The 13,887-nt window shown below is 43.3% G+C and overlaps 2 protein-coding genes and 1 long non-coding RNA gene across 4 annotated transcripts; all 3 read left to right on the top strand.

Annotated features, from left to right (window-relative positions):
- Positions 1-6,275: 6,275 nt before the first annotated feature.
- On the top strand, positions 6,276-9,538 carry LOC133908987 (cysteine synthase-like). Its single transcript, XM_062351242.1, has 10 exons — positions 6,276-6,627; positions 6,970-7,079; positions 7,158-7,215; positions 7,284-7,547; positions 7,662-7,799; positions 8,272-8,323; positions 8,436-8,485; positions 8,582-8,641; positions 8,764-8,844; positions 8,995-9,538. The coding sequence occupies exons 1-10, from the start codon at positions 6,382-6,384 to the stop codon at positions 9,082-9,084; spliced, it is 1,149 nt and encodes a 382-aa protein (XP_062207226.1). The 5' UTR covers positions 6,276-6,381; the 3' UTR covers positions 9,085-9,538.
- Positions 9,539-9,648: 110 nt separating this feature from the next.
- On the top strand, positions 9,649-13,046 carry LOC133908989 (F-box protein SKIP24-like). Of its 2 annotated transcripts, XM_062351244.1 has the most exons (5): positions 9,666-10,182; positions 10,267-10,440; positions 11,897-12,059; positions 12,156-12,321; positions 12,589-13,046. In XM_062351244.1, exons 1-4 carry the CDS (start codon positions 9,929-9,931, stop codon positions 12,282-12,284), a joined length of 720 nt encoding a protein of 239 aa, XP_062207228.1. In that variant the 5' UTR covers positions 9,666-9,928; the 3' UTR covers positions 12,285-12,321; positions 12,589-13,046. The 2 variants fall into 2 exon arrangements, with proteins under 2 accessions (XP_062207229.1, XP_062207228.1); XM_062351245.1 differs by lacking the exon at positions 12,589-13,046 and having other exon boundaries at positions 9,649-10,182; positions 11,897-12,024; positions 12,156-12,295.
- LOC133908990 (uncharacterized) lies at positions 10,447-11,117 on the top strand. Its single transcript, XR_009908283.1, has 2 exons — positions 10,447-10,844; positions 10,930-11,117. It is a non-coding gene; the product is annotated as an uncharacterized LOC133908990 (long non-coding RNA).
- Positions 13,047-13,887: the final 841 nt, after the last annotated feature.

The following is a 13,887-nucleotide window of genomic DNA, read 5'->3' as shown; positions in this document are numbered from 1 at the left end:
TAATGCAGTGCAAATGGAGATAATGAAGGCTCTTGTTGCTAATTTGCCTGTGGTTGGACACACATCGGCAAAAAAAATCCCGATGTTAGTTGCTAGGCTGCCCCTATTCCTCCCACTCTCCCCGTTCTGACCTGTGACTATGGTAAACCTGTCGTTGTCCTTCAGCCGTTACATGAAGATACTGCTGGCTGTACTTACTACTTATACAAAGATTATCGTGTGAGTGTGTATTTATTTTGGGTTAGGATAGAAGCATATCTCATTACTTTTGTTGACATTGTGTTTCATTAATTTGTAAGAGTGAGAGATATGCTTCTTCTTCCAATGGATTGATGGGCCTGAGATGTACGACCCCAGGATTGAAGGTGAAACGGTTTACTTAGTATCCGAAGCCATACAACAAGTTTATTCGTTGGGTTCCTCCTCCACCAAATCCTCCAAAAATGACAGATAAAGAGAAGTGCAAAGTGCGCAAAAGATGTCTAGTGGATCCTCCGTTATACAACTGCGGGAAGCATAGCATGCTGTGTTAACCTTCTGGGGGATTTTCTACTTCCGTTGTGAAGGGATGATAGGTAAAAACTGCACATGTTTGGTGTTTATAATTTGAGTGAGGTAGTTTGAGATATCATATACATTATATCATGAAATTGAATGCAATGCCATGGTGCTACTTGTAACTATCGAGATTTACTGTATGGTCCCGATGGCGAATGGATAGAGGACCACGATCAAGTCAAGGGGAATAGGATGATAGAAGCATGTCATCCAAGGAAGTGCAGTTGTGATGTCAATGCTCGATACGGGATAGTGCCCTCCAAACTTGGTGTGAGGTATTACTGTGGGCATGTGGTTAGCAAAGACATGGTTAATTTGATGCATATTATCTATATTTTTTGTTTTGATATCCTATGTTGGTTGTACCTTATTAATGGGAGTTCGTATGGATTTATTTTTGGGAATAGAGTACGCAGAGATGTTCATACGAGGAGTACCTTGATAAAGATGAGGTGGATCATGAGATCGCATAGAGGAGTAAGTGTCATTTGATGGCGTTGTTAAGCTATATGGACAATCGTAAGAAGGCAACTCATGATTTTTACCCTACTATGTATCCCCAGCACAAGAGGAGAGCCATGGAGGTTGAAGAGGCAGTAGCTAATGCGGTGAAAATAGAGATAATGAAGGCTCTTGTTACTAATTTGCATGTGGTTGTCCCGGACGATGATGATAATGATGATGTGTTGCTCTATAAAGGATCGAACGATTAGCATGCAGGGTTAGTTCGATGGGTATATTGTTAGTGTCCTATATTAACATACTATGTTAGGAACTATTTGTGACAAGACATCACTAGGGTACGATACGTATCAACAACAGAGTAAATGTATCGATCTACAAAATAGAAAAATAAAGAATGATGAACATTGTGTCACACCAGGTCCTTTGGTGTGACTTACTGATTTTGTCATGCTAGGTCCATTGGTGTGACACATTTGAGCTGTCACGCCAGAGGCACCCTAATTGCAGGGGCTCACTAGTATCGATTGGGGGAGGAGAAGGGGTGGCGTGACACCATTTTGGGTCATGCCAGGGACGTTGGTGTGACTAAAATTGGAGCTGTGCCAGCCCATTTCTATTTTTAGGGGGTCACTGCGATCCATTGATTGAGGGGGCCTACGACATGGCGGAATGTTGGGTCACGCGCATAGGTCTTAGCGTGACCTCTTCCTCTATCATGCCAATATGATTGGTGTGATAAGCCTGTATACTTCTTCGAAGTCTGTTCAGGCATGTACAAGTGTGTTATGCCAAGCCTACAGGCATGACTTTATTACTAGTCACGCCGGTTAGGTTGAGTAGAGGCATTCCTGCAGCGAAACTCGCAGATACATTTAATTCGCCGAGGGTTGTAGTAATTGTTGGAAATACAATTGATATCCATTCTCAAACAATCGAAACGCAATTGATATCCTTTCGCAGACAAGCGAGATGCCATTGATAGAATTTCACAAATAACCGAAATGCAATTGATATCCAAATGCAATCAATCGAAATGCAAAGTGATAATGTGACAATAAAGTGTTACATGGTTCAAAACATCATAAAATCCACATAAAAGCATCACACGGTAAAGTTTTACATGGTTCAAAACAACACTAATGTTTAATTATATAGAATCCGCATAAAAGCATCACACACATGACATTGTCTCAAACATTCTTCACAACTCAGTCCCTAGGTGTTTAGGACTTCTTCTTCCGTTCACGCCCTGGATTGGTAGCAAGGGCATTGGCACTCGCAATGTCTATCCTATCACGTGTACGCTGCGGTTGCTGTGAAGGCTGTGTCAGCAGAGGAGTGCCTGCGAGCCACGAGCTCCTAATATCATCAGGCCTGCAGGAAGGGTCGCCACCCTCCAAGCTATCTTCATCATTCTCAGAGGGTTCCTCGCGTCGGGCCTTACCTTTCACACGTGTAGTCGCACCCACAAAGGCAGAGGCACTCCTTGTGCTAGAGCGCGATGACGTGCGCGTAGCACTACCACTACGACTGCATGCCCTGGTACCATAGTGTACCGGTAAGTTACCACGTGTCCAGTAGATGGCTAGGTAGACCCTATACCTGGTGCTAGAGTCACATCTGGTGTTGTCATGCAGCTCATCTTGTACGCCAGGCGGCAACAGCTCCTACGAACCCTCTGCCATAATGTTTTTGAAAAATGTCAGTGCGTACTCAAATGCAGCAAAAAAGAGGAAACTTATATATGAATTGTTACCTCCACGAAGGCGCGGAGGTGGACGACCTCCTCATCAGAACCTCGTGGGACTAGAAACACTTGTCCAGCCTCATTTGCAAGGCGTCCGACCTGTTGGCCTTGCAAACACGATACAATACATTAAGTATGAGTACAAACCCTGAGTCAGTATGGTGTACATATCTAATATTTACAAGTACCATGTAGTTGTAAAGTGGGGCACACTGGAAGCATCTAGGCCCCTAAATTATGTTTTGGTAATTAATGACAATATATCTTTGTGTACTAACTTTGTTATTTGAGTTGTAAAAGATTAGGCACGAAGATGTTGCGGAACTAGAAAAATTCATGAATGGAAGGCACAAAAAGGGTAGCTCAAGGCAAAGGTATTTTCATAGGGCATTTTATTTTTGTCGGTCAAAGGTGTCTAGAGAAGAAAATAACCGGATTGATGGGATAAATGCCGTACTATAAAGAGGGGTTGGTGTATGTTTACTTGAGGTCTCTATAGTGCCAATTTGCTCAAACTTGCATTCATATAGATATTGAAATTCTTAGCTTCTAAAGAACCCCATGATATGGCTGCATCTGAGTCTTTTGTTCTTGGCGGCCTGACTGGTCGGAAGGCGGCCTGACCGCTGTATCTCAGTATGGCGATCTGACCGTGCCTCCAGTCGGTCTGACCACTTTATAGAGTTGTCGGCCTTTCTTGAATGTCGGTCTGACCAGCCATGTAGCTCGGTCTGACTGTCCTGGCGCAGAAGGTTTTGGGTTGTGACGGTCTGACCGTAGTGGTCCGCGGTCCGACCGCCACCCTGTGTCCAAAGTCAAAATAACTGTTGGGAAGCCGACGGTCTGACCGGGAGTTTGCCTGCGGTGAGACCGCCAAGGTTGCGTGTGTGTCAGAATGGCTGTAACGGTCGAATTTAATGTGAAGGCTATAAATATGAGGATGGCTGGTTCTTGTGAGCTCTCTCTTGCACTCTAGTCATTCAATACACACACTTGAAGCTCTTGACTTCCTCCTCTCCCTCTCTTGATTTAGTATTGCATCCTTGAGAGGTTTGAGAGCATTTAGTGCATAATTTCAAGAGTTTGAGCATTTGGACACTGGTGATTCTTCAAGTAAGCGACATCGGCTTTTTACTCTTGGAGGTTGCCGCCTCCTAGACGGCTTGGAGATTGTAACACCGTCGAGCTCTTCAAGAAGATTGTGAAGAAGCTGCGGTGGTGGTTGTGAGAGGTTTGAGCACACCTTGCTGGAGTGGCAAAATGCATCCCTAGTGAAATCGAGGTTTGAGTAGTTCTTGTCAATACCGGCTTAAGATCAAGTTGCTCGTTGAGAGACCTTTCTCCTTGGGGAATTGAATACTTGATAAAGAAGCGGATTGGAGTTTGAACTCACCTCAACGTGGATTAGGGGTGATCGGCAAATCACCGATACCACGGGAAAAATCCTTTGTGTTTCCTTGAGCACTTACGTTATTGTTGAGCTATTTATCTTTCATGCAATTTACATCAAGCAATTTATTTTCTTTGTCTTTAAGTTATTGCATATCACCCTTGCTTGCAAACCTTTGTCATAGCTCTTAGTTGTCCTATTTTATTGTTGTTAGTGTTCCTTAGTTATTTGGTAAGTTTTCTTGATCACGTGTCTATTAGTTTTAAAACCGCCTATTCACCCCCCCTCTAGTTGGTATCCTTGATCCTACACACACTCAGGCCAACGACCATGAGTGATATGATCGTACTCATCTACCAGGTCATCCTCATCGTCGAAATCTAGCAAATCTTCTAGTTGAACCACAACTTGAGGTGGTTTGATTGCCAACCTGGAGTTGTTATGCAACCACCTCAAGTAGTCATGGTACGCCCCCGAGTGGTGAACGACTCGACCTTGCACGATAGTCTGTCCCCAGTTTGCCCACTACATCAAGTATACGTGGTGGACATCCTGCCAATCTCGTGCACCCCGTTGTTTTCTCCGGTCAATCCTGTAAGATGGCATAGTCACAAATAAATTGGTAAGTACACAAACGATTCATGTAAGAATGAACACAAATTAGATTGACAATTAGATTGACTCACTTGTGCAAGGTCACTGATGTGGAGATGGCCTCTGGAGGTGTACGCTGTAACCTCTCAAACTGTCGCATAACACCGTTCGACAGATGGATTTCAACAATAAAAAAACAAATAAGCGATACAACATAACGCCAATACACTATATCCCGTGTGCACAATGGGCTAAGTCCCATGTCTAGAATCTTTTACCGGTCGTAAGGCTCTCACGTGACATGAAAATGAACAAAGTAAACAATGTCATCGGGCTTGTGCAAGTATATTGAAAAAAATATCCATCACTTTGCACTCACATGACTTTGCATAATGCAGTCGAGCTCGTTGGTATAAAAGAAGTACCGCCTAGCTGTGTTACCATGTACAAACTTGACGTTCTTTCAAAGGAAAGCAACGATTGGCATCGAGTCTTCATCCTCGAACTCCCAAACCTACAGCTATAATATAGCATATGACATTTGCAAATAATAACAAAAATACAATGTAAGCGGAAATCAAACTACAAACCTCAGGATAGAATCAGTCGGATCTACCAAACATTTGATATATGCAAAAATATGTAACACATGCAAATTTTACATATAATCAATTTCAATCTCTACACCTCATCATTTTATCACAATAATTCAAAATTACTCATATATAGAAGAATATGCATCGCTCATATACATACAGCCTAACCATATATGCCTCAATTACCTACGCTCAAATAATTGCATGCAAAAAAATTCACACGATATAAATACGTAACTATACATCCATAGCATGATATTTAACCTCCGATCTAACTCAAAACGTACAAATTTAATAGATCATCATTACTAAAATACTAAATCCTACCTACTATTCACCTAAGAATGCAAGAAAAAAAACTGACAATAGATAGAGGGAATGAACAAGCTACCTTATTAGGATACTTTCTCGTGAAATCCGCTTTGAATCGGGTCCGAATGATGAAGGATTGGCCGAGGAGACTCGTCGGTGCGCTCGATTTGGGGAGATGGGAGGAAAAGAGCATCGCGCGGGAGGGAATGACCGGCACGACCCTTTGTAAACATCTCAGTCATGCCCAGAGGCTAGACGTGATAGCCGGTCATGCTAATACTACTGGCGTGACATATGATCACACCAAGACTTGACACAACTCTAGCATGCCATGTCGGTTGGCTATCACGGTGCCGTGTCAGTATTGTATCTTGCCACGCTAAAGAGATTGGTATGACACAGGTGTTGGATCACGTTAATATTTTTGGCATAATCAAATAAGCTAGTTTCTGAAAATTTAGTTTTCTGTAGGTTGTTAATAAAATATTAGTTTTAAATAGGTTAAAATAAAAATCCCAGCTTATACCCACTTTAGGTTAAAAAAAAAAAGCTTACAGTCAACTACAGAAGCGCGGATCGGGACCAGCCTGAAGAACCCGCAGAACGGTAACCCACCCCGCTTCCCTTATCCACAACTGCCCTTTCTAAAACCCCCACGCAGCCGACACACGAACACGCGGGTAGCGGCGCTCCACAGGAGAAGAGACGCGGCCATTGCGATGGTGCCGCCGCCCGCCTGCTCGCTCCTCCTCCGGGTCGCCGCTGCCGCGCCCATTTCCACCGCCTCCACATCCGTTTCCGTTCCGCGCGCCCCCCATTTCCGCCCTTCCCCGCGTGCCGCTTCCGCCCGCCGCCCCCTCACCGTGGCGTCGTCTCCGAAGGCCGCGCCCCCCGCTGCCATCGACATCCCGGATGAGTACGTCGACGAGATGGACGCGGTGAACATTGCGCAGGACGTCACCCAGGTGCATAACCGCTTCCGGTCCTTACTGTTTCTTTTCTTGCTCTGTACAGTGGCATGGGGGTAGGAAAGTTATGCTGTAAGATATTTGAGCCCATTAAGCATAGGAATTGCACTCTATGGAAATGATTTGCCTAATCGATTGGAATATGAACTTCTTGTGTTTCACTGAAAATGCGATTCAGAATGAAAGTAGATGCTGCTGAATTACTTGGTAAAAATTGGCGATTTTCTACTTTGCATGAATTTACAACTGCATAGGGGATATCTGACTAAATATAATTTTCTCATTTTCATCCTGACTAATTCCGTTTCTGATAAAAACATTGTCTATCTTGTTAACCAGCTAATTGGGAAAACACCAATGGTATATCTTAATAGTGTTGTTGATGGTTGTGTGGCTAATATCGCTGCAAAGCTTGAGTACATGGGACCTTGCCGAAGCATCAAAGATAGGTACCAATTGTTATTGCAGCATGATTTTATGCCCATGATGCAATTTTTGTGTGCCAACTCTAATGCGTATGTTCACAGGATTGGATTAAGCATGATTAATGATGCTGAGGAGAAGGGATTAATTTCTCCAAATAAGGTTATAAACCATTCTTATATTATTGTTATGAATATTGTAGTTTATGCAGATATTTTCTTCCCATGCAGGCCACTTTGGTAGAACCAACCACTGGGAATACTGGTATAGCCATTGCTTCTGTGGCTGCAGCTAGGGGATACAAGCTGATAGCAACTATGCCTGCATCGATTGATGTTGAGAGACGAATTCTTCTACGTGCATTTGGAGCGGAGATTGTGTTAACTGATCCTAGAAAAGGACTAAAAGGAGCTTTTGATAAAGCTGAAGAAATAGTTTTGAGGACACCAAATGCATATATGTTTCAGCAGTTCAACAATTCAGCAAATAGTGAGGTTGAGACTTAAGCGTTATCATTTACTCATACGATATCTGTAATGTAGCATGTGAAATTCATTTCACCAACGTTTTCTTTAAAGATGTTTGAGAAGCCACTTGGGTAATTACAGATCCACTTTCAAACCACAGGCCCAGAAATATGGGAAGACACACTGGGTACTGTTGACATACTTGTTGCAAGCATAGGGACAGGCGGCACTATTACTGGTACTGGGCGTTACTTGAAAAGGATGAAGGAAGATATTAAGGTTTCTAATCTTGACTTGATTATTTTTTTAAGAAAATTGCATTCAATAGATTATCTTGTGTCATGTCAACTTAATAGTTCATGTGTCTTGTTCAATGTTGTTGTGCTTAAATTTTATTCCTTCTTGAAGCGATTGAAGCCTTGAGTACTTTCTCCAAAATTGATATGTGCAAATTATCTTTTTTTTTGTGGGGGGGGGGGGGGGGCATAGAGGCACTACTTTTAACTATTTTGAGCAAAAATATGTCAGTACCGTCCTTTTGTATAACTCAACTACATAGTTTCAGGAAGTAGAGTGATTTCTTTTAACTAGAAATACGTTGATTTGTAAACATCCCCGACCATATCTGCATCTTTTTTCACAAATTCGATATCAATTTGTCTTGTGATTTATCTGACCAGGAAGCTGTCATAATATTTGACGCACCTGAAACTGTTTGATTGTGTTCATATATTTTTCCTCATCATTTCAGGTCATTGGGGTAGAACCTGCTGAAACTAGTGTGATCTCTGGTGACAACCCAGGTAAATGCAGTAGTCCTTTATAATAAGCAATTCAACATATTTGGGAAACTAGCTTGTTGAATACCTTTTCCTCGTCACTGACATACTGTGGGTTCATGCCAACAAACAACAGGTTACATTCCAAGCATATTAGATGTTAAGTTGATTGATGAGGTTGTGAAGGTCTGGAATGCCAAATTTAGTGCTTTCTTTATATCAGCATATTTTGTTGACTGTTCGTACAGTCTGCTTAGTTGGTCTTGATTGTTGAGTTTGCAGGTTAGCACTGCAGAAGCCGTTGATGCTGCAAGGGAACTTGCACTAAAAGAGGGTTTGCTGGTGAGTAGCTGCACTGTAAATTGAATTATTTTTTAGCTTTTTTTGTTATCTTGATTTCAATCCATCAACTTCAATTTCTCTGTTATGAGATCAGTGATTCATTTACGTGGTTTGCCTTGCAGGTTGGCATTTCTTCAGGTGCTGCAGCAGTTGCTGCTATTAATGTCGCCAAAAGACCTGAAAATGCTGGAAAGATGATTGTGGTGAGAGCATGTTAATTTCGCTTCTTATAAAGATGCTGATATTATGTATGCCATGACTCTAGGTTTTTACTAAATAAAAAACGAACTCCTTTTTAACAGAGCGTTCTTTTAACCCACTCAGACAATTTGACTAGTCACATGGATTTGCAGGTTGTTTTCCCCAGCTTTGGAGAGAGATATATCTCTAGCATTCTGTTCCGTCCGATATATGACTCAGTTCGAAGAATGAGGAAGAAATAGCCAACTTTTTACAACTTTAAGCGGATGAAGCTTCCCTTCTCTAAACCTAAGCTTCCCTTCTCGAAGCCTGACAGGCTTCCACAACATGACAAACATGAAAGAGTGAAGACCCTGGTAGATTGCAACAAGCAGGGTCCGAAGTTTTTGAAACGTGCTTTCGCCGAAACCGCTGATCATAGAACGTTTAAACTGCACAATTGCTATCAAGTGAGCTGCAAACCTGCAGCTTGGTTCCAGGATATACTGCCACTCACACGTTCAGAACCTGCCTGCACATCCTTGGTGACACTAACAAAAATTAGGTGTTGCAGATCGCTTAGGATCTTTCTTCCAGTAGCCTAGGACCGGTGACGAACCAGGCTTGTAATCTGATACATATTTGAGCTAATCTTAGCAAACCACTGTCAGCACATTCTTCTTGTCTTTTGAATTTCGATTATTGCATCTCTTATTATGTTTTCGAAAAAAAGATTATTTCATCTTTTATTTGGCCTCTGGTTAACTAATTAGTTCTTGCAAAGATCAGAGTTTAAGTTTGAGTTTGTGAATGCCCTGGAATGGTTTGCTGAGGTCAGGCTAATCGGAGATCTGCAGGTCCAAATGGGAAGTTGTCATAGACAACCGTCCAAAGTCCAAGCACTCGTAGGCGGGCCCAGTGGCAGGGACCGATTCGGCCGCGCCGTGCCTTCATGGTTCTTCTAGTCCGCCGACGAAGGCTGGACCCACCACAACCGCAGGAGAAGAGGAGCGGCGGCTGCGCTTGCGCAACGGCATAACTCTCTCCCGCGCGGCCGGCCGCCTTGGCGTCGCGGACGTGCTCGTGCGCCCCCGACCCAAGCCGGGCATGTCGGCGTCGGATCTCCCGGACGAGCTGTGGGCGCGCGTCCTGGAGCTGGGTGCCGCGTCGTCCGCGCTGGGGTTCCGCGACCTCTGCTGCCTCGCCATCACCTCCCGCCGCCTCCACCGCCTCTCCCTCCACTCCTCCCTCTGGTCGGTGCTCCTCTCCCGCGACTTCCCCTCCCAATCCCAACCCTCCTCCTCCTCTTCCTCCTCCCAGCAGCAGCAGCAGGTCCACCCCAAATCCCAGTACAAAACCAAGTAATTTCCCCTCCCCCCTTCCCCTACATCGTTTTTGTTCGTCTTGCGTGGGCGGGTGTGCTCGACTGATGCTCTCTGCTGCAGGTTCGAGAGGCACAAGGTGCGGATGGCGGAGGCGAGGCGGCGGGTGGTGTTTGAGGCGGAGGCGCGGGTGCTTGCGTGCAGGAGGCGGCTAGCGGAGCTGGAGGAATCGATGCGGGCGGAGGGGGATAGGATGAAGGCCGCCGCGCAGGAGTTGGACAACCTCGAGAGGGTCAGGTCGGTTTGATAGGTTTCATCATTTCATGTCAATCACTTTTCTTATGTGAAACGCTATCACTGTATTCTCCTAAGATTTAATTTTCTGCTTCCTAAATTATAGTTTTTCTTTCCTGTGTTGTATGTGTTATGGACGCTCTAAATTGTAGTGTGATTAGAAAGTAGAAATACCAATTTACCACCAATAAGGAACTGTCCGAGCTAGAGAGCATTGAATCAGTTTTAAATATAGTGTGTGTGTGGATTTGCTCATAGGCTCATAGCTAACCAGTTGTGTTGTGCTACTCGATACGGGAGCACAAATATTGCTCAAACAGTTGCTTCCATGATATATTGAGCTGCTTGTTTACGCAAGGCGGCAAGAGCTAGGCCAAGATTATTCTTTCAGATCACTCATACCGCCGGTTAGGTCATCTAATGTTTTTCTGCTGTTTGTCCCATCCACCCAATTTATTTATTTAAAGACCTCTAGTATTCCACTCATTACAGGATCAGCGTCTTGCACCAATGTCCAGCAGCTGTGTATTGCTGCATGGTCATTAAATTGGCGAATTTTTGCTCATGGCAACTGCTTCCATAATTTGCTCTTGGCTGAGATTGTTCTCTTGCCTCAAATGTTCTGCAAAAAAACAGCTGCACCTGCTAGGCATCTTTTGAACCGTTATAGTAAAACTCTGGTTAGCTCCTATCTATGATCTATGGTCATTAATCCTTTTATTTAGGGAAGCATTGAAACAGGCTCACAAAGGAGATTGTAGCTTATCCACCAACACTCAGGTCTGGTCTTTGTGTTCATGAACAGAAAAGCAAAAGCAGCCCAAGCACCGCGGCACACAATTAGAAAAAGAGGATGCCTAAAACTAGTTGATTGAAACATCAAGGAACATATGTTCTTCAGCCAAACAGAGTCATACCGGGCATTGTAGGTTGTGATTCTATCCTCTTCGCCACCTCTTAGATGTATTGAGCTTATTCTTTCTCTCTTCCTCTTGGAAAAAAAAATGGCCTGGAGCTCCGGCATCCTTTAAAGATAGGTGGCGGGCACCTTAGAGTCAATCCTAGGATTCAAACTCAGGATGCCGACAATATAATTGCTCCTCTTACCATCCAGCCACAGGCTGGATCCAGTTGAGCTCCTTTTTGGCATTGTTCCTTCGTTGGCTAGTGCTTCAACCCTGCCTTGTAAAGAGAAAAACTCAAACCTCGTAAAACAGTCATTGGATCATGGATGATCATTATGGAGACACTATATTGCGGAGTAGACAGTCTTCCATTTCATGGTCAATGATTAGTTCATCTTTCATTAGTGTATCGTCAGACTTGTGTTCTAGCATTGTTGGCTTGGAGGCTGGGAGAGAATTAAAACAGGCTCCTGTAGTCATTTTTCATTATTCTCATGCCTTTATCATTGGTGTATTCTGATTGTATAACTAATTGTTTTCTGAAATGTCTACAGGAGAGCTTCTGTTGCATTAAATGTATGGCAACCGCAAGTTGTTCGTGGGCGTCAGAAGCAGTTGGTTCAGCAATGCACAGTTCATGTTGATTCCCGTCTTAGTGATCTAAACATGGAACTGAAAGTTTGTAAGCAACAAATAGCAACATCTAAGAATATTTATGTATGTGATCATTGGTTTTCCTTTTTTTGGGGGGGGGGGGGGGAGGGGGTGAAAAGGTTAGCCTTACTATAGTTGCGTTTTTATTACTGTTGTCAGAACAAGGAGAAGCAGAAGTTGAGTGAGTATGAGGAAACATTGGAACGAGCAAAATATCATCCGCTGCGGAATAGTCATACAGGCGCAATTGCCAAAGAACCGCATGCAAAGAGGAAGAAACTAAAGTAAGGCTACTGCTTGTCTTCAGGTCCTCCTTTGCCTCAAGGTACGAAAGAATAACTCTTATTTTTTCTTGTTACATGGATAAGGTTGATTGCATAGTGTGCTCGCTCAATTTATTATCAACTCATTTTACTTTCATTATAGAGTATAATTGTGCCTGACACACGCTTCTATTTGTCTGTTTTTATGTATATGTAATTCAGCGTTACCATCATTAAACTTGATAACTGATAAGGATGAATACATATAACACCTATTTTCTGAAATTTGGTGTGCAACAATGTCAGCTTCTTTATTCTATCTTGCACAGATAACAAAACCTGCGACGCAGAAGAGATAATGCATTCATCTCGGGGAAAGGCGGGTGCTGATGTATTTGCAGATTCGGACAGCACGGCAAAGCTTCTGCGTGCGGTCGTTTGCTTGTGCATGTGTACACTATGGCCGGGGCGTTCGTCCTTGCCAGGCGCGGCGATGATGCTATGATAGGAAGCACCTTCGGTCGTTCCATGTTGCTGAAAGAATCTTGTTCACATATGCTGTACACCGTCCACCGGCCAGCTAATTCTATCGCAGAAAGACGCCGACTATTCTATGGCAGAATAGTCTGGCGTCGATGCTTATCCTTCGCGAAGTTGTGGGCTATAGCAGAAGCTTGCCAGATTTGACTTTATTCGTTCAGTTGAATATTAACTTGTACGCAACTGTTTAGCATCGCAACTTGTCTATTTTCCATTACTTAAAAAATGAAAAGAAACTTTTCCATCTCTCCCGTTTGATCTGCTCTTCTGCTTATACAAGTGAATTACTGTTTGTATTACTGGATCTGTACAAAAGGCCAAAAGCTGGTGTTAAGCATATCCCAATTCCCAACCAACCATTGCGAGAAGAAACCCCACAGGATATTTTGCTTTTGTTTAAGACACTGAGGGTGTCTTTGGATTGAAGGATTTTCATAGGAGTTTTATAGGATTTACTTTCTAAGGATTTTTTTCCTATGAGGACTCTTTGGAACATAGGAATGGAAAGGAAATAATCATATGGAATCCTTTTCTATGCATCAGTTTCACAGGAAAACAAGAATGTGGTCAAATCTTTTGGAAAGAATCCTAGCAGAAAATGATTTCGTGCTCCCGCGACACTTGCTCCACTCGTATTGCTCGTGGCGGTCAAACTTTTGGCATTACACCTTCATCTGGAAGGAAACTAAGAAAATTCCTATAGGCTTCTCTTTTCTATTCATATGTTTTTAATTCCTATAGAATTCAGAAAACGTGACATCTCAAATTTTGCGTTTTGCTTATTTCTACATTTTTTTTCTATCCCGCGTTCCAAAACAGCCCTCAAGTTTGCAACTGTTCCTACAATTTTCTTTCACGAGATGCTCCAGCAGCAAGTAGGAATGCGAACCAAAACGTTTCATGCGTTATTCACGAGTTTGAGACGAGGACTTGAACTCTACGGATTTCCAGCATGCCCAACCAAATCGGACGGGGAAAGATCTGAAGCAAGGGATAACCGTGCGCGTCGATTCCAACTGCAGCTCATCACCAGCGTGCTTGGACCACAACCGAAGACGAAGACGGCTCCTCCTCTCCCATCTGAACTG

The sequence above is a fragment of the Phragmites australis genome, chromosome 2 (genome assembly GCF_958298935.1).
Source record: "Phragmites australis chromosome 2, lpPhrAust1.1, whole genome shotgun sequence".
Taxonomy (NCBI): Eukaryota; Viridiplantae; Streptophyta; class Magnoliopsida; order Poales; family Poaceae; genus Phragmites; species Phragmites australis.
Note: the sequence above shows the minus strand (reverse complement) of the source record. Positions and strands in the feature narration are given on the sequence as shown.